Source organism: Physella acuta, unplaced genomic scaffold (genome assembly GCF_028476545.2).
Source record: "Physella acuta isolate Inbredline_101_S28 unplaced genomic scaffold, ASM2847654v3 ptg000078l, whole genome shotgun sequence".
NCBI lineage: Eukaryota > Metazoa > Mollusca > Gastropoda > Physidae > Physella > Physella acuta.
In genome coordinates, this window is record NW_026731598.1 from 182,905 (window position 1) to 209,238 (window position 26,334).

At 34.7% G+C, this 26,334-nt stretch overlaps 2 protein-coding genes across 7 annotated transcripts in view; one reads left to right on the plus strand and one right to left on the minus strand.

Moving 5' to 3' along the window:
- LOC131954106 (chitin deacetylase 7) lies at nt 1-9,822 on the minus strand. The gene is made up of 6 exons (XM_059317632.1): nt 9,703-9,822; nt 6,513-6,736; nt 2,789-2,990; nt 1,734-1,864; nt 1,335-1,572; nt 1-706 (listed from the first exon to the last, which is right to left on the minus strand). The coding sequence occupies exons 2-6, from the start codon at nt 6,728-6,730 to the stop codon at nt 59-61; spliced, it is 1,437 nt and encodes a 478-aa protein (XP_059173615.1). The 5' UTR covers nt 6,731-6,736; nt 9,703-9,822; the 3' UTR covers nt 1-58.
- LOC131954072 (methyltransferase-like protein 25B) overlaps nt 9,550-26,334 on the plus strand; it is a 22,769-nt gene continuing 5,984 nt past the window's right edge. Inside the window, exons 1-5 of one of the 6 annotated variants that reach the window (XM_059317606.1) lie at nt 9,833-9,942; nt 17,696-17,951; nt 18,516-18,640; nt 21,769-22,069; nt 24,058-24,218. In XM_059317606.1, coding sequence (XP_059173589.1) covers nt 18,603-18,640; nt 21,769-22,069; nt 24,058-24,218 — 500 coding nt within the window. In that variant the 5' untranslated portion in view covers nt 9,833-9,942; nt 17,696-17,951; nt 18,516-18,602. Of the gene's footprint in view, nt 9,583-9,813; nt 9,943-14,969; nt 15,080-17,695; nt 17,952-18,515; nt 18,641-21,768; nt 22,070-24,057; nt 24,219-26,334 lie in introns of those variants that run through there. The other 5 variants (XM_059317598.1, XM_059317614.1, XM_059317583.1 and 2 more) reach the window with 5 other exon arrangements.

Sequence of the window (26,334 nt, forward strand, 5' to 3'; positions counted from 1 at the left end):
AAAATAAATTTAATGTTTCACATATTGACCTTCTTTATTCTCTTTATATGCTTACCTTTCAAGAATATAAGCACAAGAGAACGAAGTAATAAAATGAGCTAAACGTTATATGAGGAATCAAGCGCGGGGCGTCTCCTTTTAAAAACCACGGCTTATGTGTTTTATGACTGTGGTGATGATGAATGCCACCAGTATCTAATTCTTTGTTATTGTCCTCATCAAAGAAATCATTTTCACTGCTGTGAACTCTGTTGTTAACATTAGTATGAATGCGTCGCGCTTTGTCATAATCTACTTGTGTTTCCTTCTCTCTAGCGCCCTCTACTTTAGACACCTTCTCTTGATTGTTCTTGGCAAAATGGTTAGTTTTACTTTCTTCTTGTGTTGACTGTTTATTGTGATCATCAACAGCTGTGCTATGTTTAAATGTGAATGTACATTTCTTTTTATCTTCTATATTAGCTTCAAATGTAGGGCATTGAAATGGTTTGAAATCTTTAATTTGGTCCAGTGGTGTGGGATTCATCTGCCACTGAAGTGCTTGAGAGACAGTTACGATATACACATCATCAAACGATGTTAATTTTTCAATAAATTCGTCCATTGCATCTAGTTGATATTCAGTGTTTAGCCAAGGGGAATGCAAATTTAGGTACAGTGGAGCTCGATTACTGCGATAGTTACGAAGAAAATTTTTCCAAAGCATCTGAGAAAAGAAAGAAATTGCCCAAGTGTTATCTACAAGTAAGCTACAAACTGTCGCAGTCTCAGGGAATATGACAAGCCACATTGACTTTAGCCTTAGTTGGGTTCGGATTACTCTATAGTCACTGCTACATAGGTAACTAGGACTTTAAAAAAATAAAATCTCTATAATATTTAGACGTTTTAAGGGGTCATCCATAAATGACGTCACGCTTTTTGGATGATTTTTACCTCCCCCCCCCCTCCGTCACACATCGTCACAAAAAACCAGACCTCCTCCTAAAATGACATCACACCTCAGCCTACAACCCCCCCCCCCCCTCAAAACTGCAGTTGAATTTTTCTTAAAACATCGATATTTTTCCAATCTCTTGTCTGAACTCTGTCAAATTAGAGTATGTTAATCAATTCCTATTGCAATTTATTAAATCAGTTTTCTAAAACGCGAAATAACGTCTAAAATTTGTTTTCTAACATTGCTATTTTATAATGCAAACGTGTGACGTCGCACCTTCTGAACCCCCCACCCCTCCCCTCATCACACACTGTCACGAAATTACGGACCCCCCTCCCCCCCTTCGAGTGTGACGTCATTTATGGACGATACAGCTATAGTAAAAAGTACCTACCTGATAAGCCTCATTCTTCTCTCGTGGCATGTTAGCACAGTCATCAACATATGCACATGGCTTTTGTTCTCTGTAATCCATTAGAACTACCACAGGTAGTATCCACATTCCTGGATATTTCTCTTGTGGGCAACGAGCAATGTTACAAACTAAAGTGTAGCCAAAATCTAGAGTAAACGGCCACAAGACAGGTGAGTAGAGATTTTTTGGGAAAGAGTACGTCATGGTTGCATCATATCTGTATAGGGAATTTTTTTCCAGTTATCAATCTTAAATAGTTATTCTCTATATTTCTATAAAATTCGAGCGATAAGAGTATCATACAAAGTACGAAGACTACTAGTAGATCAATGCATTTTTAAAAATGTGTTAAATAAGGTAGTTGCAAAGCATTCCTACGTGAAATTGTTTTCGTAGAGAACAGAAAATAGATCGTCTCCTGCCGGCTGCAGAAATGGACTTCGCCAGCCTCGAATGTCTTCCAATGGAATATGTGCTAGGTCAGCTAGGTTCCTCCTTTGATTCAAAACCTGTAAAGCGAATGATATTAGTGAAACAACTAAAGCTTTTAGCGATTTACGACTTGAATGCTTTACATTAGCCTGATCCCCTCAATCTCTGTTTCAATTGGTTCTATAGGCCTTCTTCTTATAGACTTTAATATAGAGTGAACCTCTTCACCCTAGTCGGTTTTCGAACAGAAATTCTTTCTACCGCCCCGCCCCCCGCAAAATGTTGTCCCCCCCCCCCCCAGGTTAGACAAAGGTTCAAAGTGAGAGACTGGTTAGACAAAGGTTCAAGGTGAGAGACTGGTTAGACAGAGGTTCAAGGTGAGAGACTGGAGAAAGGTTCAAGGTGAGAGACTGGTTAGACAAAGGTTCAAGGTGAGGGACTGGTTAGGCAAAGGTTCAAGGTGAGAGACTGGAGAAAGGTTCAAGGTGAGAGACTGGTTAGGCAAAGGTTCAAGGTGAGAGACTGGTTAGACAAAGGTTCAAGGTGAGAGACTGGTTAGACAAAGGTTCAAGGTGAGAGACTGGTTAGACAAAGGTTCAAGGTGAGAGACTGGAGAAAGGTTCAAAGTGAGAGACTGGTTAGACAAAGGTTCAAGGTGAGGGACTGGTTAGACAAAGGTTCAAGGTGAGAGACTGGAGAAAGGTTCAAGGTGAGAGACTGGTTAGGCAAAGGTTCAAGGTGAGAGACTGGTTAGACAAAGGTTCAAGGTGAGAGACTGGTTAGACAAAGGTTCAAGGTGAGAGACTGGTTAGACAAAGGTTCAAGGTGAGAGACTGGTTAGACAAAGGTTCAAGGTGAGAGACTGGTTGGACCCAGTAATTTAACATTTCAATAAATCAACCCAAAATAATATTTCAGAGATCCACGCCTAAAATGTTTTTTAGTCACCATGTTATAAGAATGCACATTTGCATCAATATCAATTCTGATTGATTTCTTACCTCGTATTGCATTTCTGATTTATTGGCTTCGGTCCACCAAAGTCTCGGTAATTTGTGGGTAACGCTGTGATCTCCTATTTCCATTCCACGAGCGTGAAGTTTTCGTACCATGCAATAGTCCGTAAAATTGTGAGAGACAAAAAATGTAGAAGAAATAGGACATCCATTTGGATTTTTTCTGCGACCATCAGGAGGGAACAGCCTGTTAAAATTATATTGAGCTTCAAGTAGGTAAACACTAAAATATGTAGTCATATATCCTATGTAGCACATTAACTGGCATTATATACACACACGTGTGTGTGTGTGAGTGTGTGTGGATATGGATATTGATTGTAGGAAAAAAAGTCGCTAGGAAAAGAAAGACAGGAAAAAAGTAATAGGAAATAAACCGGGAGTGATCTCCCCTAAACTTTCTCGAATATTCTTATATGAAACAACTGGGGATGGCAACTCGGTATATAGACATGATTTTTAATCCAATTTTAAATACTTAAAAGTTTTAAAATAGAATAGAATCTCGTAGAAAAAAGAATCGCACACCAAGTAAACGCAAAACAAAATATGTATAATAGTGCGAACTATTATTAGTACTTTATAAATTCACATACGTTTTTTTGAGAAAGCGGAAATAAGCGAAAATTACTACTTCCGATAAACGGAAATTACTCAAAATTCAACAGAAGGCGATCTTTTACTTACAAGTGAAATTTCATTTATCTATCTGAAATAGTATTCAAGTTATAGGCTTTTGAAAAATTCAAAGTAGAAAAAGTTCCACTTCCGGTTATCGGAAATCGCTCAAAAGTTTATACGGATCTACAATTTTGATATAATACTTATATATGACATTTGATCAACGTAGCTGTAACGGTACTCAAGTTATCGTGTTTACAGACACACACAAACACACACACAGACATACGGACAAGATTGCAAAACTATGTTTTTCCAACTCAGGGAGGTGTAAAACGTCGAGATTCGTAAAAATCTCGATTTTTTTTTTGCACGATTGCAAGACTTTCTCTATACTTCGTATATACGAGAAAGTAAAAACCAATTTGACATAATGATTCCTGGAATATCAATTAAGACAAGCGAACTAGGGGAAATAATCACTTTCTTAATTTAGAAATGTATATGTCTAGGGAACAGGGCATTTCCCCCCTGTCATTTACCCCCCGGACATCCCCAACATTACCCCCGGAGTAATTACCCCCCCACCCCTGACAATTACCCCCCTGTCAATTACCCCCCCGCCCAGTAGGACATTACCCCCCCCCCCCCCCGGACAGGGTTAGGGAGGGTTAGGGCCAGGTTTAGGGTTAGGGTTAGGGTTCGGGTTAGGGTTCGGGTTCGGGCTAGGTTTAGGTTTAGGTTTAGGTTTAGGTTTAGGTTTAGGTTTAGGTTTAGGTTTAGGTTTAGGTTTAGGTTTAGGTTTAGGTTTAGGTTTAGGTTTAGGTTTAGGTTTAGGTTTAGGTTTAGGTTTAGGTTTAGGTTTAGGTTTAGGTTTAGGTTTAGGTTTAGGTTTAGGTTTAGGTTTAGGTTTAGGTTTAGGTTTAGGTTTAGGTTTAGGTTTAGGTTTAGGTTTAGGTTTAGGTTTAGGTTTAGGTTTAGGTTTAGGGCTAGGGTTAGGGTTAGGGTTAGGGTTAGGGTTGTGTCTAGCGTTGGTTTTGGTTTTGTGTGAAGTTTTAGGCTAAGGTGGATGTTTAGGTTTTGGTCTTTTTCTTAAGGTTCGGATTAAAGTAGTTTATAGGTATATAATTCTAGTTAGAGTTAGAACTCTTACTTGAGAGGAAAGGGTGGGGGGTAATTGACAAGGGGGGGGGGGGGTAATTGCTCCGGGGGGTAAATACGGGGGGGGGTGTCCGGGGGTAATTTCCGGGGGGGGGGGGGGTAATGTCCTGTAACCATATGTCTACACATTTGACTGTAAATGTCAAAACAGATCAATAATTACTTCAGTATGTAATAAAGTAGCTTAACACTATTCGTTTTTACACAGATATATTGTCTACAATCAGAATTAAATATATCGTCATCATACAGCGTAATGAAAGTTTTTGAAATCAGAGTTGGCATGAAAGCACTCTTTTCAAAATATTTTTTTTTAAATCTAATAGGTGGAACATTCTGAACGAGCCGACCCGCGGCGTATCACACGCCGCTATTTAGTTTTATTTTCTACTTTTCAGTAATTCATAATTTGTGAATTCGACAGTACCAATGCTGTCACTGAAAATATTTGCTTTAAAACACTAAACCCCCCCCCCCCCCCCCGTGAAAGCAGCCTCCTCTTAGTTACCTCCCCTAAGTTTAAAATAGTTTCAAACTAAATTATCTGCCCCTAATAGGCGTCACGACGATTGTGAACATTTAGCGTGAACCACAGCACACCAGACCATGTGGGGGTGGGGGTGGTTGAGATATGCCTAGAGAGGAAGAGAGGGGACTGCTAGGCGCGCTTACAGCTTGGTGTTTTCTAACGTCTCCAAGAAGAGAATTATATATATAGATAATACTATTAATAGCCTGCAGAAACTAAAATATTGGTCTTGCAGTTCAGCTCATACACTTTACTAGCTACTGCATATTGTGTTATTTAAAGATAAGTTTTTAATATAATGATAAGGTATGGTTTAGATTACTGTATTGCTCGGCGTGGTCGAGTCGGTAAAGCTCATGGTTGCTAAACCGAAAAGTCTCGAGTTCGAACCCTCGGGCAGATGAGGCTCGTTAGCTGGGGACAGCCACTCTTCTAAAAATCAAACAACTGCTGCCTTGTAGTTTGTTCTTGGTTGGAAGCAAATCCTAAAAGAAAAGCAGGCTGAAATCGGAGTCAATTGTCTCAATGGCGCATAACCCGTTGACACGTAATCCTTAATTGTGATGGAAGCATGGTCGAGTCGGCAAAGCTCATGGTTGATAAATTCGAAAAAAGTCTCGAGTTCAAACCCTCTGGCAGATAAGGCTCGATCCCACCCAACACTAAAAATTAAGAACGAAGAAGAAGAAGAAGAAGCTCACACAGCTCTGTACTGTTTATTGGAAAAACAATATTTACAAGTTTTACCTGTTTTAAAAGCTATGACTATGTCGGCATGGTACTTTGGTACCTCATTACGCGTTTTCCCAAATGTACTTAACAGATCAGTTCGGGGTGGGTTGTGGGGGACGGAGGGGGGGGGGTCAACTTCATTCATCACTGTCCCGTCACTTTAGGTCTATTATCTTGCCAAGCGTATACCTAGGTGTGACATTAATGTCGCTCTACACAAACTCAGATTGAACATAGCGTCAGTGTATAGATAACTGTTATAAACATACATATACAATAATACATGTATACTGATTTAGAAATATATTTAAATAAGTAACAGTGGTAATATGAAAATAATTTTTTTATAGAGGGGTCCATGGGGGATTGTAACCCCCTACCCCCTGCCTACGCCACTGTATATACATAACGTTTGTATATTTTTTGTTTATATTTATTGAGGCATATATATATATATATATATATATATATATATATATATATATATATATATATATATATATATATATATATATATATGGGTATGTGTGTGTGTGTGTGTACCTAAATGCGAAAATATTATTAGAGAAGATGAGCGGATAATCATGTTAAAATATCCCATTCATACAGATTTTAATTTTTTTTTAAATATGAACTTATAAGACAGGTTAAGAAAAATTAAACTACCTTAAATAATACTTCCAATTATCCCAGTTAACAGCGTCATCGAATGCTATTAAAATCATCTGCGGAACTTTTTCCGGGCGAATATTTCCTGGAATACTGTGTGCTGGGCAACGACAGGTAGGCTGATGACATGTGTGTCGCGAACATATCTCGTGTTGCGCACGTAGTTCAGTCAAAAAGTATATACACAAAAAGATAATTAGATTCGAAATCGACATTCTCAACTGCAAAGACAAAGTTTTTATTTAGTTAAGAAACACATATTGCATATTTAAAAGAAAACACTACAAGCTTAATTTGAACAGTTTGTCTCATGGCTGTCCCAACATTTATAGGTCAACTTGTTTGCTTTTAAAGATGCTTCAGAGAGCTTTGCCTACACGGTAAAAACAACCGAATTCCAGTGACTATTTAAACACATCAGGCATCCTAAAGATAATCCTGAGTCCCATGGTTAGTGACATTTTAATCCTATTAAGGGGGAGGAGGGATGTAGATGCAAAAGACAACCGACATAGGTTGCTTGTACAAAGACAACTAAAGCCTTGAAGTTAGCTACGTTAAATTTTTAAAAAAGAAGTCGGATCTTCTTCCCATATGTTTATCTTCTGTCAATAAAACGTCCAAAAGTCACGGCAAAAATGTTTGTTAAGGAATTAGTCGCTTAGCTCTTTAAAAAAAAGGCTTAGCTCTGAAAACAGTGAGGTTGAAGAAAATATTAACATGGCTAGGGTTGAGACATGGCTAAGGTTGAGAAAATAATCCAACACATCTGCTAGTCATTTCAACACTGGTCTAACAAGTAACCAAACTCTTTCAGACTGTTCGGGTTAACTTGTTTGTATTTCTGAGTCCAAATGACTTGACACCAAACATTAACACATTAACACATTCGTTTAAACACACACACACACACACACACACACACACACACACACACACACGAACACAAGTCACAAAGCTATTGGTGTATGGTCAAATCTTGCAACCAACTTTGATTCAGTTCTAATGAGCAGATTCATTTCAACTTTGCAGATAAATTACTTTCCGATGATAATGCAAGAATAAATGAGTTCTCCGTCTAAACTCCAATTATCATATTATATAGGGCCGTTTAAATCTGAAGCAAAAGAATTAGATTTGACCGCAAACTCATAGGCAGTCAGGCTAGACAATGTGACCTACGAAAGAGCTTGTAAAATATTCATCTTGAATAAGGCGCGGGGGACGAACTTAAGGAGTGGGCGCCGACCTTAAAGGGGGGGGGGGCTCATTTTAGGCTGCCGTATTGAATTATACACAATCAATGTTCCAAAAAAAGGGATCCGGACAAGCCAAAAGGCTGACATCAAAAAGGCCGACAGGAAATAAGGCCGAAAAGAGCTAAGGCCGACAATTTTTTGTAAAACAACAAATTATAATACAATTATAGACGTGTTTAATTTTTAATAAAACAAATTACATAATGAGTTACAATAAGTTATGGTACAATATAAAAAAATAAGGGCCTAGTATGATAAATTATATGCTATGCCGCTATGCCACGTAGAAATTCAAGTCTACTTCTGTTTTCACGTTCTGCAATGACATTTTCTATCCTGCCCTCTTTCAGTAAATGTTCTTGTTTTAGTTTTTTGAGCAAACAAAGCAGGGTGATCTTTTCCGACGATTACCTGCTACCTACTGTGTCACTCTTCAACTGTGTTTTGGCAGAGTTTCTTCCATGCATCTCTTCGGGGGGGGGGGGGGGGGCATTGCCCCCCCCCCCCAAAGAAATTCTACCGCCCCCCCCCCGAACGAAATGGAATTTATATAGAAAATATATACTTTTGACAGTGTCCGCCACCCCCCCCCCCGGATATTGTTGTCCGCCCCCCCCCCCCCCCCCCCGAAAATTTCAAGTGCACCCCCGGAGAAAAAAGTCTGGGAGAAACACTGTGTTTTGGGTTCTTGGAAAACATTTAGATAAGGGGGTCGTCCATAAATGACGTCACACGCGTATGGGGGTGGGGGGATGGGGGTCCGTAATTTTGTGTGTGATGAGGGGGGGGGTGTTCAGCTGATGTGACGTCACACATTTGCATTGTAAAAAGCAATGTTAGAAAACGAGTTTGAGCCGTTATTTCGCGTTTTACTAACGGTTTTAATAAATTGTAATAGGAATTGATCAAAAGACTCTATGTTGACATAGTTCTGACACGATTTTGGGAAAATATCGATGTTTTAAGAAAAATTAAATAGCCTGAGGCTGAGATGTGACGTCATTTGGGGGGGGGGGGGGGGCTGGCTCTTTGTGACGATGTGTGACGGAGGGGAGGAGGAGGTAAAAATCGTCAAAAAAAGCGTGACGTCATTTGTGGATGACCCCTAATTGGCGTGTAAAGACCAGAACTCTGGTGGAAAAAGCGGTGAAACCCTCGCCTCTCTTGTATTTAACAACCTCACACGGCCACAAACGTATGTCTCGTCAAACCACTTCACCAGCTCTGCTGTGTTAGGTGGAAACATGTTTTTTTAGTTCATTAAATGCTGCGGGGATCTCTGCACTTGAAAGAAATGACAGTGCTGCCATTTACGCATCAGCAGGCAAAAAATGTGGATCACGACAATCAAGCACAGCCAAGCCCAACGCTTGTAGTTTTCGCCATATATTTTACCAGGATGGGTGGGTTGGGGCGGACACTAGTAAAAGACTGTTTTCTATATAAATTCAATTTCTTCGGGGGGGGGAGGGGGCTTTCTGAGTTAAAAACCTTTGAGCAACGATATTGCTGTCTAATACTAATTGAGTTGCTTTTGCTGAGCTCTATAAGAATGAAGAAGAAAGTATGTAAAGTATGGTTGATAAGTTTTACTGTAGTCCTGGGATTCCTCTTGCTTTTCTAATCGTCACAAATGAAATAAGGCCAAGATGTTTTTTTACAGATCCCCCTTCCCCATCCATAGTTATCTTCATTGTTGTCGGGCGTTTTCTCCAGACCCTCCCCCCCCCCCCCCTCTCCCAACCTTTGTAAAATGTTATCGCAACTGGATCAAGGATGGTGTGGTATCCTCCTAAATATTAGTAAAGGTATCCAATAGATAATAAAGTGACCCAAGCTTTTCTTTATAGTTATTTAGGCCTAAATAGTAGTATATTATTATATATTTAAAGAAAATAATTTATTTTCTACTTTTTAGTAGAACTAACCGTCTATCTAGAGAGGTAGGCTTATTTGTCCTATAAACATACATAATATGGTGTCATTTTGTAGCTAGTCCACTTTCCGTATTTCGTCATTTTAATAGGGATGCACTCCCTTTGAAATACAAAAACATGTCTGAATTTGTATCTTGTACTGCTGAGAGCAGATCCAGTATTTGCAAATTACTGCAAAACCAGTCCGTTTTGCTGGATAGTTTTCGATGGCTGATAGATAGTTATGTTTCGGTAAATTAAATTAATTGGATTTATTTATTAATATGACTTATTATGTAAGTAGGCTAATATAATACTAGATCTAGATCTAGATCTAGATACTAATACTAGATCTAGTGATATCGTTTTATTATTTTTAATTTTAGTCAAGTTTTAGCGTAATGATAATTAATTCGCCGGCATTAGATCTAGATCTAGATCTAGATCTAGATTCTATTCTAGTAATGTGCAGGAAAGGTAACTGATTAATATATTTTAAAAAATAAGTAGATCTATATTTATGTTATGTTACAATTTTAAACAAGGTGTTTCAGATAAATATTAGTAAATAAAAACAGCTGACATCTTTCCAAACAAAAATTAGAGTAGTTTCCCTTGACAAAAAATGTCTATTTGTATGTATATTGTATTGACTGTGTTGTTTAATATATACAGCATAGCTGTCTTGTAAATATAAGTAGCACAGTGTGCCGCCTTCTTGTCTTTAAATTCAATTGAAAAGAAGGCTATGCACATCCAAGAACTCAAAAACTTTTGGGAGGTCCAACATTCAAACCCTTTTGTACTGATTAACTTGTCATTTATTAAGTCGTCCATATTCCTCATAAATGATGTTGGACTCAAAATGTAAGAATTAAAAAAATTATGAAGAACATATTCGTTTTCGTTACAAATTATGATTAAGGATTGTAGTATAGTAGAACTGCAATATGATATTAAATCTTTTTGCTTCAGCTTAACAAAGAGGTACTATTTTTATTTAGGAGTCGTCCATAAATGACGTCACACTCCGGAAAGTCGGGAAGAGGGTTTTATAAAGTGTGACGACACGCTCTTGCAATAATGTTAGGACAGATATAAATACCATGTTTTATTTACACGCTGTGATGGTTTTTAAAACACCAGCACAGTCGTCTTAATTTTACTTTCTACTCGCAAGATACACGTTTTATGTTTGTTTTAGAATGTAATCACAAAATCTTCTGATCCCCTTCCCCCCTCCATGTGTACGTCATAAACGGATGACGTTTCCAAGAACAACTTGTTTTCATATTTCAATTCAAAAACACGATTAGCTATATTTCCTTTTGACAGCCAGCGTACTGCAGTGTAGACAAGCAGAACCTTGTGATCTTTATTCATGTCTTTGCGCTCTTCTTTAAACAGACGGGTGTTTAGGGCTGCAGATTTAATATAGTTTACGACTTTTTTTGGCAACGGACTCTTGCTGGCGAGGGCATACCAGTGAATCATGCAGTGTATTTCCCTTGGTTAGGGAGCTAAATTATTTACTGTTTTCTGAAATCCCGATTTTGACCCGACCATAGATGGCGTACAAACCATTTGATATACTTTAACGACATGGTGTGGTTGGAGAAAGTATCATACCTAACAGATGTATTCGAACATATAAAATGAACGAATAGTATCTCTTTTCATGATAATCTCGGGAATATCAGAGCTACAAAATTGGCAAAGAAAAATAATCTTGGAAATATTGCCATGTTTGAGAAACTCTGCTAGACGAAACAGGAGATTTCTGGGCCTCTTAAATCTCTACACGTAACCCATTTTCTGTGTCCCTTGATGTTGCCAACATTCCCAATGTATTACAAGATGAATTCTTAAATTTGCTTGATGACTCTGCGTCATATGAAAAACTGCTCACATTTTTGGTGTAGTACGCACAATTTATACCTAAACGTGAAATTGATTGCCTTTCGAATCTAAGTTCCTTTTGTGTCTACATATCTTTGCAAGAATAGATTTTCAACACTTTTCCAATTTTAACCCTTTCCCCGGCGACTGGGTGTAATCCACCCGAAGTCGCTATATTTTTGCTCATATCTCGAGTCTCGTTTTATAAATTTTTCTGGGCCTCATTCCCATCTATAAGGTGGTTGGGGTGAACACAATGGAGGTTGTAAATTTTAAAAATATGCGTAAAAAAATTTTTTATGAGGGTTTGAAATTTTTTTTATACGGTCCCTGGCAACTGGGTGTAACACACCCGTACACAATTTTGAATGGAAAAAATATTTATAACTTATAAACTGGCTTCTAAATATTTGTTTTTACTCATTGTGGGTTAAGTCATTGTGTTACATTTTCAAAGTTTAACTATAAATTAACAATCTGAAGGTACTTGAGTAACAAAAATATCAAACAGGATTGAACTATTTGAAGTAATCAACTTTAGTAATAAAGTAATAGAACATTAACACATTTTAATAATTTGCACCTCAGAGAGCACAGTTGTTAGATAAAATTAAAATAACTGGACATTTCCTTTTGCTGGCAGGGAACTATTGTTTTCTTTGACAAAATATGGGCACCCTTTTAGTGGTGTTACATGAGTCACGTGCCGAGAATATTTTAATTCTATACTGATCCGAGTTGCTTGGTATTGATTGGATAAATCTACTCCCACCTCTAAAATCAACCAGTTGCCCAATGAGTTATGATCTCTCCAGAAACATAACACATTGCTAAATTTGTATGGAATATCTACCATAATGGGAGCAAATATACAATGAGCCTGACGGACTGTTAGTTATTGTTTTCAAAGTGAATATGACCCAGAAGGTTGCTGGATCTCTTCATAGAAAATTCTGCCTTCAAAAACTCCATAAGCAGAACTGAATTGACATACAACTAAATTGTTATTCTGCAGAGTGCCAGTGTCTCCTCTTGCTTTCTCTCCATGTCTGCTAATGCAGTCAAATATTGGTTGTATTATTTTTTGTATTAATGTACAGAAGAAATTTTTGAGTCAGGCTGTTTATAATTTTCCTGGGATTATTGGCAGTGGTCTGGTGTACTGTTACTTTGTCTTTCCTAAAAAATATTTCTTTTTCTTCACTTTGCACCATCAGTTTCATTTCATTATGTGTGCCAACTGTTGACACATTATTGAGTTGAAAATGCAGTATATTGGGTAGACCTCATCATTAGAGCTGCTTGAAACTGAACCAGCATTGTCTTCAAGTAATGATGGCTGCCACTATTCATCTTCTACCTCTGATACTGATGGCTGCCCTTCTTCATCTTCTACCTCTGATACTGATGGCTGCCATTCTTCATCTTCTACCTCTGATACTGATAGTTCAGACTCAAAACTTGTTGGTAATTTTCACCTGCTATACTAAAACTGGCAAATATATTCCTTTATCATTAGCACTTGAGTTTAGACAAAAGCGTAAGACTTGTTTCTGTTGTGTTCTCAATAACGTTTATGACTATTTATAAACCTTACTCTCAGGGTCACAACCTGTCGAACACCCACCACACTCCCAGTTTGATCAATTCATTGCCCAGTATCAACTTTCAAGCAGCATTATAAAGTTGTTTTGCCTTCATGTCCTCATTCCTACTACTAATGAGGTTAATGTCAAGTTACGCTAAAATGATCGACTGTCTCTATCTACATTCCAGAGCTCCCTAAAAGAGTACAAATCACCATAATTGTCCTCCCACAGGCAATCTTACCCCTGCATTTCATTAACCTATTGTAACTCTAAACTACAGTTCTGTCTGTAACTGCAAGTCTGAGCTCTAGCAAAGAGTATAAATCACTACATGTGTCCACCCACAGGTTAACTCTTGCTTGAGAATCCCATTAACCTGTAGTATCATATTACAGCTCTCCCATTGACAATAACATGTCTTGTGTTCCACATGGCCACAATGCCCTGAATACCTTAACTGCGTCAGTATTGTTACCCACCCCACAATGAACAAAGAAAAGAATTTACTATAAAAAGTGTCCGGGTGTGATCCACCCAGTTGCCGGGGACAGGGTACCAAATATGTTGCCGGGGAAAGGGTTAAACAAAACATAGAAATAAATTAAATGTTGAGAATGACATGAGATTGACGTTAACAAAAACTCAACTGTGAATGTTGAGGTTAGTTAATAGCATGAAATTTTACTCATTGTATTAAAACTGTTATCAAGAATAATTTATTTTGAAAGTCTACAAGAAAATCTTACTTTAGTCCTTATAAATTTCCTTATTAATTTCGACTTTTTAATTCCCTGGGGGTCGCGGGTCACTTACTTTTTGTAAATATTTGGGAACCACTGCTGTATAGTATATATTACTATAATATACAGTATAGCTAGCAAAGAGTTTTAGTCTATAAGTTAAGAGTAAAATATTTTTAAAAAACCCATTTTAATACCCTATTTAAATATAGATCTAGTATTTAAGTATTTATCGTGTTAAATCCCTGTCCCATCAAGACAACAAATAGATCTATGCCTAAACAGCGAACATGTAGATGACAAGAAAAACCATATGGTAAATAAAATTATGACTCTCTGGCAGATGAGGCTCGTTAGCTGGGACAGCCACTCTTCTGGGAGAGACAACTCCAAAATCAAACAACTGCTGCCTTGTAGTTTGTTCTTGGTTGGACAAAGGCCATGGAAGCAAATCCAAAAAGAAAAGCAGGATGAAATTTGAGTCAATGGCCTTAATGGCACATAACCAGTTGACAAGTTTAATTAATTGTGTTGGAGGGGATCCCTACCAACAATAAAATTAAGAAAGAAGAAGAAGAAATCCTGACTGTTTGACTGTGGGTCTATTTGATGGTTTAGTATTTTCAGTAGGCCCTAATTAAACACAAGGGGTGTAATGTTACTGGTAGTTAACTAAAATACACACATGGCTTGCTAATGTCAATGCTAACCTTAACCTCAACCCTAGTCCTACCATAAGCCTATCCCTAATTTCTATCCATAAAACTATTCAAGATTACTATACTTCTAACAATCCATCACACCTATTTTATGGAAGAGTCTATTATCAGACATCAGTATCTAAAATCATCTGCAATTTGGTTTTCACGTGGTAATGGATAACATCCTGTAATTTGATAGGCTAGCATAAATTTTATTATATAAAATGTATAGGGTTTAAAATAGCATTATGATATTTATTCACGGACTTCCTGTACAGCTGCCAATCAATGTTTGTCTTATTAAAGTAAGTGAAACATCCGGTTATAACTTAAGCTTGATGAAAATAAATAGAAATAAATGGAAATGTAGCCTTAAGGAGATATTCTCAGTTTATTTCTATTTTTTACAACTTAAGATCCATAGCCTTTTGAATACATTTACCATGTTTGGCACATGAAAGTAAGTATTAAACAGCCAAAAAAAAAACTTTGAAAACCTTCTTCATTTGAATTTTTTAGTACTTTTAAAAACACTAAGGTTTTTTTTTATTTATGCACTTATAGCAGTTAAATTTACACAGCTCATATTTCAGTATATATTAAAACTTTTGTTGTGACACCTTTTTGATAGAACCACTGGTCAGAATTTTACAAGGTCAGAAAAATCTCACCCTTTTTAGTATGCAAAAGTTTCAAAATTTGCATATAATTTTCCATTAACATTTTTCAATTTCCTTGTGACAAAAGTTTAATTTTTGCATGAAACGTAGGTCATGAAAATACAATGTCTGTGTAAGTTGTAAAGCTGATTGTAAGCGTTGGGTGTTTCTGAGATCATGGAAAATATGATTATCAAATACATGCCAAATACAATATGATGATAGATATTAAACTTTTCGTAGAGAGGTTGTAAGATTGGGAAAAAATTATTATTTTTTAATTAACGGGGTCATAAAAAAATTATATTTATGACCCCGTTAATTAAAAAATAATATGTTCAACATTTAAAAAAAAAAAAATTCTCATTAAAGTTATTATTTTCTTAATACAAAAATGGACAAAGTATCTAAAAGTTCAGGAAACCCATTATGACAAACAAATAAGGATTTTGGAGATTTGTTTATGCGCATATCCCCTTAAACTCAAACAGTTATTTTCAAGCTCTGGATTTGCAACTTTTATAACATTGATTCTAAATTATTATATTTCTGAATTATTTAAAGTTTAAGTTTTTATTTTGTATTATTTGTATGGCTGCTATGAAGTCAAAATATTAAGCCTACTATGAGTTGGTTGCACAATCTCTCAGGACCTAGGTCTATGTCTAATTGTTTCTAAACTCAATTTCTAAATTTCAATTCTTTGAAATGTTTAAAGATAAACTTGAAATACATCTAACTGCTTTGAAAATTGTCGTGGTCTATGTCCCTCATTGTAAAAAATTGCTGCCTTTTTTCTTAGGTGGGCAGTATACAGTTACATCTCTGTTGATTTAATTCATATATATTTTTAAGCAATGTTGTTTATTAATTTTTTTTAAACCACATTGTCATAGCGTAGATATAAAGAATTAGACGACTAGTAGAGGTTACAAAGGACGGTGCGAACTTGACTGTAGACGATTTGGTGCGAGAGTATTGTGCGCATGTTGAATACAATATTTGTGGCGCGAATGTGACGTGAGCATGACGCGACAATGTACCAAGGACGTAGACCGCGGCAGTAACGTGAGTTGGGGGTTAGTAATTGTAGGAGACGGATGTATTCTTTGATATTGTACAAATAAGTGTGTATTAATAAAGTTAGTGTTCTTTTCATAAACGAAGTGGTTGACTTTTGTTAATTAGTGTCTGCGGAACATAAGAGTGATTCCCGTCCTACTCACAAGTATAATAGTTGTCGTATGAATAGTAGCAGATCAGAATATAGAAAAGATATAGAGAATATATAATTATATAATATATATGAAACCCCCCATCACACACATGTCCTAGTTTAGCCATTTTTGTTTTCAATTTATGATACTAGCCGTACCGGCCAGGCCCTGCACAGGCATTTGAGCTAAAAGCTATTTGTAAATTGACGTGACTTATGTTCTCATTATGCATCATATACCCTACACTGCCTGGTATTTTGAGTTTTCTGGACATTAATTTAGATTTTAGTACAAAAATTAGCACTTTAAAAATATACAATCAAGTCGAGTTTTTTACTATAAGCATGTCATTCACAAACATATGTGTCCGCCACATACAGATAAACAGGACTCCATTTGAACTTCATATATTCGATATGCCTCAGACAAGTAATATTGATGGTGTATATTATCCTTGTCCCGAATTCTTCTGCTGGTGCATTACTATGCTCATTATTTGACATATTAGGACTGTTGTAGATTTACATTGAAAGCTATTTCTTTCACTCAAAAGATAACCTATGTACATATTATATAGGATTTTTCCAAAGTATGAGCACCGTTTCTGAAAATAAAGATTAAGAGTCAGAAGTGGAGAGAGTTGGGTATGAATACCTGGAGGGGGCCGCCTTAATGTACAATAAGAAGTTAGTTTAATCATAATGGTGGGGGATTCAGTTTTACCTGATGTCACAACATGTACATGAAGGGTGACTGCTTTTAATTTTTTATACTTTCTTACAAAAAATCAGTATACTTCTTGAAGTGTTACATTTTAATGAAGGCCATAAGAGCAACTTATTTTTTCAAAAAGTGGACTTAGCAGGTTTTGCAAGTTGCCACCTTAAAATATCAGTTATTACAGATGGTTTAATTTTCCATCTACTTTGAAAAAAACTATATCCCTTCAAGTAGGAATAATTGAGTGGTAAAACTCATTAAGTTTTATTAATTTTCACTCCTATTTGAAAACTGTTTAGAATACATTTTAGAGAAATTTTTCTTTTATCCAAATGATTTCTTCACTTATTTTTGTGTGTAGTCAAAGAGCAGGTGAAATTAAAAATGTAAATTCCTGATGCTGCTATGTCCTTTAATAATTAAAATTGAGGAGTAAAAGCGTTCAATTATGACATTTCTGAGAATCTGGTATTTTTCCAGGTTTCTACAGCACCAGAGTTATCTCCTTACCAAATATCAACTTTTTATCACATCTGTAATTGGTCAATCTAATTCAAGCACTTTAAAAGGCTGCTGTCACTTTAAACTTGATTATTCGGATGACTCTTATTTTCCCGGTAAAAAGAGAGTGAACAGCAAACTTTGGCAACAACAATTTCCCTGCAACTTATGTGCAAGTACCCCATCTAATAAACAAACCAAACATGACCCCCTTTGATTTTATAGATACAGAAATGTAAGCAATGTAATTGTTTTTTAGCTTTTTAAAAATTTTGTTTATTTACCGAAAATACTAAAAACATCAATTGCATAGAAATTTAGTCATAAATGACTTAAAAACACACCACTAGGAATGCACCATTTTTATGGCTTGGCTCTTTGACATGTATGCAGTCGTTTCCTAAAAAAATTCTATGCTGTTTATAAAATTATAACCAGTCTGGAAGGGTCATTTATAAACTATATCACAAATGGGGAGTGGGGGATATAGCCTAACATTTGTGACATTACTATGTGCTGTTATTTGGAGTAATTGGGCAGGCGTGGATAAGTTAGAATGGACGTTTTTGAGGAAGTCATCTCTTCTTTTGTGAAGATAATTGACATTATGTGGGTAAACATCATCAAAAAAGGAAATAAAACGTGACAGTTTATGGCAGCATTTAATTAAAAACCCTTTTATAGTTACATTCTTCATTAGTTTACAGCAGAACAAATTTAAAATTTTGGTTTTCTGATGTTTTCTTATATTATCTAATGCTATATAAACTATTAATTTTAAACTTCTTATAATTAATAGGATTTTTATACTTCAAATCACTGGAACAAGCTCCCTAAGTCTTTACAAGATTATTTTGAAGCTGTTGAGCCTCCTGACCTGGCATGGATGATATCCAATAAAGAAGAACGTTCATCAACTAAAAGGTTTTGTTTAAGGGGAAGAACTGCATTGATTATTTTGTTAAATCCATTTAATTTATATAATTATCTCTCTATTTTTCTGTTTACTTGATTTAAAAATAACATGAACATTTTTACCCTTTTAGTTAAACGAAACTTGCGTGTAATTTTATAACTTAAAAATAGGTAGTTATATATATATCTTTGGTTGAAACACTTTCTGTTTGAAAATTATTTCTTCAATTATTTTTTTTAAACAAAGCTAAGAACACTTTTGTCATGGTTGTCTATATGGCTAGTGGGTTGATGTGGCTAGTGGGATAATATGGCTAATGAGATAATATGGCTAGTAGGATAATATGGCTTGTAAAATAATATGGCTACTGGGATAACTTGTAGGATAATACGGCTAGTCAGATAATATGGCTAGTGGGATATAACAAAGATGTATCTGTGACATCTGTAGGGATGGTGTAGCCAGTCCAGCCGTCATGACTTGAGTTGACTTAAGTCATGACTTGAGTTGACTTAAGTCAGGTACCCAAATAAGGCTGAGTGGGCAGTGAACTGGAACATAAGGATAAAATCACCCTCAGTTGTTTTCTGTTTGCTCGTGATAAACTTTACACCCTCAGTTTTTTTCTGTATGCTCGTGATAAACTTTACACCCCAGTTGTTAACTGTTTGCTTGTGATAAACTTTACACCCTCAGTTTTTTTCTGTTTGCTCGTGATAAACTTTACACCCTCAGTTGTTTTCTGTTTGCTCGTGATAAACTTTACACCCTCAGTTTTTTTCTATTTGCTCTTGATAAACTTTACACCCTCAGTTGTTAACTGTTTGCTTGTGATAAACTTTACACCCTCAGTTGTTAACTGGTCGCTTGTGATAAACTTTACACCCTCAGTTGTTAACTGTTTGCTTCTGATAAAATTTACACTGTTGAATGTTTGCCTGTTTTCTGAGGTCCAATTTATACGATTTGTGACAGACCAGACCTTGCATGTCTTGTTTGTGACAGACCTTACACATTGTCCATTGATTAAATGTGACAGACCTTTCAATGTCCATTGTAATAACGTGACAAACATTTCTATGTCGTATTATAATGTTTTTGACAGACCTTACAATGGACCAGTTACTTTTAAAATGTAGTCGCTTTTAATCTAATTAAATAAAAATTAGTCATAAAAATGAACTCAAAGGTTACTATAGACAATTACAAAATATTTTTAAAATTATGAATTGATTAAAAAAACTAGGTGTAGATGAGCTGTTTGTATTTTATAAATCTCACACTGCATTAACACTTACAATATATATATACTAGACTTGATCTACTTGAATGTATGATAAACATGTTATGGGTATATGGAACATCTGAGTCTCAGAGCAAAAAAGCCATGCCCCTTTTTGTGTTCTGGACTAAGTTTTTGTTTTTCGTTGAGCAAATGCATTAGACATATTCTGAATTATCAGATGAGAGCGCATGCATCGAAACATAGTAAGCACATCCTAAAGTCTAGCACTAATCAGACTGCAAAATGTAACAAATCTACTCATCTTTAAAGGATCACACTTATACTGACTATAAAAACAGACAAATAATAAGTGATAATTATTTAGATTTAAAATGGGACATAATTAACGTGTAAAAAAAAAACAAGTGTCATAAGCCCTACTCTAAAATCTAGATCTGCTTCTACTCTTAATAATAGTCTTGTCAATTGTATAGTTATTTATCTATCTCACATTTGAGATGAACTTAGCACATGAACTTAGCACATGAAAAAAATCAGGTGCTCTGGTAGACAAATATTTATTCAAATGATACAAGCTGTTCATGAAGGATATAAACAAGTAACAAAGTGGTTTATGTTATAAACCAATATGACTTTGAAAAAAAAAATAAAAAGCAATTGTTGAGATGGCTCTAATTTTCCCATTTGAATGAGAGTGTACAGCAAATTTTTACAATGGCAATTTGCTACCTTTGTGTGTGTGTAAATGCGTAATATATATATATATATATATATATATATATATATATATATATATATATATATATATATATATATATATATATATATATATATATATATATATATATATATATATATATATAAAATTAGATTGGTATTGTTGAATTAAATGCAAAAAATAACAATTATTAGCATATATTTCTGAAATGACCTTCAAACATTGTTAAAAATGCAATCACTGTATTGGCATTTTAGGCAGCCATCATTACCATGGTGAAAGAAAGTAGGTTTTTGTTTTAATTTCTATGATCTCTTAAAATCTTTTTTTGGTGTTATTTAAAGTATACACTTAATAATTTTAAATATGGTGTAAGAGTTGATGTACGCACGGATGTACTGATTAAGCAGCAGGGAAATAAATAAAAATGGCTCTTTCCCAATTTAAATTTTCATAATGCATTTTTAAAAAATCCAAGCCTAATGACTAACAACTAAAAAGCCATGGGGCACTTAACTAATGGCAATATACAATAACAAAATGACAAATCAGAAGGGTTAGTTCATTTTGAAGAAAAATCTATGCTCAGCTAGGCCCATTACACAGCACTATCCTGGCTGCCCACCAGGATTTTTTAATCCGCCTGTAGATATACAGATATATGTTTTAGTTTAAAGTTCCAATTATCTTTTGGGAAAATCTTTTATATTTTACAATGTTGTGTGCTTTTTTTTTTGTGTTTTTATATGTTTAAGCTCAAGATAGAGTGTAAGTAGTTGCTCTTAGTTGATATCAGATTTAAAAAAAATTCTTTGTGAATTCTTATTTTAAAGGGTATGTTAAAGTTAATATTTTAAATTTGACATGGTTACTTATAATAATGGTTATAAAAACCTTTATAATAACAACCTTTTAAATGTATTAGAAATGGGAATATAAACAATTTTTTAAAGTAAAAGCTGTTTTAATACATTTTATTATTTGCAATTATGCTAAAGCAAGTTTTTGTTCAGAGTGGAGCTTGAACAAAGCTCATCCAAAAAATGCCATAATTCCTTTAATTAAATATGTCAGGAATATTTTAATTTTGTATTAACAATTTATACCACAAATTAAAAAAAAATTAAGCAGTGTCAATTTAACCTATAATATTACCTAATTGTAAATTGCAGAATAATTCCATTGTCTCTTCTGGCACTTCAAGTCTGTAAATACATACTGTCTTTGACTAGGACTGGTGTTGATGTGGATTCTGTAGAAATACAGTGTAGCATTACATCAGCACTGTTTGGAAACTCCTATATATTAAATCAGCAGAGAATTAGGTGTGCACCTGACTCTGCCATATTGCCTGTAAATGGCAATAAAAATGTTTCTTCAAATAACAAGAACGGGCAGTGTATGAATATGCAACATATTTTTAGGAAACATGTCAAGCTTAAAAAGCAACATGAAATCAGCAAGCTTGGGCAAGTGAGAAGTTTTTTATTTTCATTTTGGTGATCTTTGTTATTTCTGTACTAGATCTATACTGTTTTTTTTTTACAATTCAGTGTTACATTTTATTTCTATCTAATTCAACATTATGAATGTTATCACTATTAGAGAATAGGTAATATATTAGGTAACTTAAACTGATTTTAATAAATGATCCTTAAGCCATTTGTCAATCACATTCTTTCAAGAAATCAAAATGGTAGATATCAAGTTCGCTTTGAAATTTATGGACACCCCAAAGAAAGGCGATATCTGCAAAATCATACATAAATTAACATAAGCTGAGAACTAGCTTAATTTGATTAAGAGAAAAAAAGAAAATTATTGAAAATTAATGTTTTGGATTTGGATGACCATTCACCTGATAATAAAAAAGCTTAAAAAATACAACTACATCTAGGTTTAAGGAAACAAACTCTATGTACTTAAATATTTAATTTCAATGTTATTTTAAAAAGTTATTACACCCACTTAAGAGCTGACTATATCTAAATACAAAATAAACAGCTCTAAACATGTTAACAGCTTTTGTGTCCATTCCTTATTAACTGCAACTAGATATTTTCTTTTGTAAAAAACAGTTATTGTTTTTTTAAAATTGCTAATATCAGGTTTATGGCACCAGTGGCGTAGGCAGAGGGGGTTATAACCCCCCCCCCCCCCCATGGACCCCTCTGTAAAAAAAATTTATTTTTATAATACCACTGTAACTTACTTAAATCTATTACTGAATCAGTATATATGTATAATTATATAAGTAAGTTCAGAACAGCCACCTAAAAAAACCGGCGCTATGTTCACTCTGAGTAGGTTATACTCCCTCCTCACCATCAGAACAGAACAGGCCGAAATTGTGTAGAGTGACATTACCGTCACACCCAGGTATATGCTGGGTAAGATAATGGACCTAAAGTGACCTGGCAGTGGTGAATGAAGTTGAACCTCCTACCCTTGTACTGATCTGTTAAGTTCATATCTGGGAAAAGTCTGTAAAGTGGTCAAAACCAGTTGTATGTCCCTATACAATCTTTGTAATTTATATGAAAAACAAAGAGTAACTTTAAAAAAAAAATTTTGCAGTCATAAAATCCCCCTATGTCCATTAGATCTGACAGATGCCATTTTTTCCTAGATAAACATAGCAATTTTTTGTGAAAAAAATTAAACAAAGACTATGTAATTCGGTACAAGAGAAGTAACTTTTCAGAGTAATTAATTTCAAATCAATTTTATAGTAGTTTTTTTGAAAAGCCGAAATTGAAGAAATTTGCCATTCTTTTGAGTAAGCATTTCATTATATATTAAAACATGTATCATAATAAAATTGTAAAAATGAACTTGAAAAGTTTTTGTAATATAATCTGAGCAAAGGTAGGCGGTATGCCTAGTTGACAAAAAAGTTATTTATCTATATATATAATTCTCTTCTTGGAGTCGTTAGAAAACACCAAGCTGTAGGCATATCGCAACCACCCCCACCCCCACATGGTCTGGTGAGCTGTGGTTCACGCTAAATGTTTACAATCGTGGAGCCGGGTTTAGTGACACCTATTATAGGCAGATAATTTAGTTTGAAACTATTTTAAACTTAGGGGAGGTAACTCAGAGGAGGCTGCTTTCACAAGGAGGGGGGGGGGGGAGGGTTTTACTGTTTTAAAGCAAATATTTTCAGTGACAGCATTGGTACTGTCGAATTCACAAATTATGAATTACTGAAAAGTAGAAAATAAAACAACTAAATAGTGACTCGTATTTAAAAAAGGTATAAATGAGATATAAACGACTTTAAAGCATGATTTTATCTCTCCCAAATTTGTGTGATTTGTTGTCTCATGATATACTTTGCGATGCAACAGGTTAAATTACTAAATTAGGAAATAATTTAAATAATCAATTGAAAATTTTGTTCGACAGTCTACTTTTAAAAAAATTCTCTTTAAACATTAAAGTTTACTTTCTTTTAGGTAATAAATCTTCTTAGCCATGCCTGTGTAAGTAGAAATGTTGTAGATGTTGGAGCAGGCCTAGGTCATTTATCCCGACTCTTGACCTTCCAGTACAGCCTTAAAGTTACAACAATTGAAGCTGTTGATGATCATGCACCTAAAGCTAAAGCATATGACCGGTGGGTTATTCTTTTTGTAATCAATATAATTTAATAAATCTATTTTCAGGTGCTGTTTATTGTGTTTTTGTGCTGATTTTTAATAGAACTAAGAGTAAGACTATCTCTGTTTCTCTCTTTTTCTCCCTCTCTACATACATACATACATATATATATATATATATATATATATATATATATATATATTAGATGCACACAACTTTTTAATAATTAAAATTACTAAATAATGACAGGGTTGTATTAAGGGGACTAAAAGTTGCAAAATGATGCCAAATTTATGTTTATATGATAAACAGTTCTCTAGATATAACGGTTTTAGTGTAAAAGTTGCGGGACAACTAAGCCTATGGAGAATGAAAACAATAATTGGTCACGTTCGAGAGTATAGAAAAAATGCGAATAGGAAATAACTCTGCGTAGGCGCACAATTATAACATTTTCAAATAAGTATTTTTTAATGCATTTACAAATGCATAGAGTGTCTCTACCAAGAAATTAATAAATTATTTAATTTAAAAGTGGTTTATTAAAAATTATTTAAATAAAGATAGACCACTGGCTAGCTTAAATAATTTAACTCAAACATCATAGTAATAGTAAAAATAAAAGAAACTAGCTGAGTAAAAAAAAATAAACATTCCTAATTCCTAAGTAAACGGTATCATAAAGACAGATCAGTACAGTGTAACATACATGAGTGTTTTTGACATATTGGAAGCATGTCAGTTAAGAGATAATCTTTGGGTGTCATTAGATAACTGAACATAGCTGTCAAGAAACAAAGAGCAATGTTATCAAGAATAGAGCATTTCACGCAGCTACAAAGACAGACGCAAGACACATGGGTTTCTGCTCGACTTTTGCCTGCAGTTTTAAATACGACATCTTGCCACCTTGTTTTGAATGTGAGGAACCGAACTATCAGTTTAGTTAGCAGGCATACTACATACTAGACCACACGTATGCCTAATTCAATCATTAGTAGCACGTAGTACAGGCCACATCATATTAGCTCAATACATACACATTTTACTATTTTAAAAAGGTTAATTTATTATCTTTCAATCTACTCATATACTAGTTTAATTATTAAAATTCTATGAGAAAAAATGTGTATTAAAATTGGTGACATTATTCCTATAAAAAGAAGGAACATGAAAATGCTGTATCAAATATGGTACCTAGTTTGTGAGACATTTTGCATAGTCTTGCTAAACGGATAAACCTAAAATAAATGTGCTAGTTTGAAAGTTTAATAAATAATGAAGATAATCCCACTAAAAACAGAGTTAGTCTCAATGTTTTACTATTTTAAGTAAATTTTTGAAAACTCACCTTTTAAACTCAATAAGAGATTAACAAAAACCAGTAAAAAGTAGAAATAAAAATTATACTGCGGTAAGGGTCAATAACTGCTGCTAATAAGGAGGGCATATATAATTTTTATTTAAAAGTACTTCAGAGCTGCATTGTTTACTAAATTATAATTTATTTTATCACTGTTTAAGACCCCATCTTGGTCATTTTAGTTCTTCTTAAGTTTAATATGGTGTGCATCACCGAGGCAATTTAGTCTCTTATTTATAGACTGCATTCACCATTTTAGTCTTTATTTATCACTCTAAATAATAAAAATGGTGTTGAGGATATAATTAAATAAAAATGCTGCTATAAATATAAATCATGTCTTACTTTTGTTTTTAAAAGCTCAACACAGCTGCCAGTTATTTTATCACCCCTTCAGGTCACTGGCAATAGAATGTAAAAATATTTTATAAGATCAATTGGGTTAGTGTTACGATACATCACAATAAAATTTCAAATTGTTTTAAATTTTAAGGGTTGGTTTATTTGTTCATTAGGGTATTTATCGCATTCGGGGAAGTGTCCCATTGGGTATTTGTAACATTCGGGTATTTATCGCAGTCGGTCAAGTGTCGATTCTGGTGTTTTTTGCTTTTCTGCAAATGTCTATTTGGAAAAAATAGTCTGCTGGAAAAATGACATTCGGGCAAGTGTCTTTTGGGATATTGGTTGTAGACCTATTAGAAATAGGTTAAGGTTTAGATATAGGTATACGTATAGTAATATGTGTAAGTGCAGGTGTAGGTGTAAG

Excerpts from the sequence above, each read along its gene's own strand:
- LOC131954106 (XM_059317632.1), bottom strand. The coding sequence starts at position 6,730 with ATGTCGATTTCGAATCTAATTATCTTTTTGTGTATATACTTTTTGACT. Across the intron at positions 1,865-2,788 it reads AATCAGAAATGCAATACGAG|GTTTTGAATCAAAGGAGGAA; the intron begins GTAAGAAATCAA and ends TTCGCTTTACAG. Across the intron at positions 1,573-1,733 it reads CTCTACGAAAACAATTTCAC|ATATGATGCAACCATGACGT; the intron begins GTAGGAATGCTT and ends TTCCCTATACAG.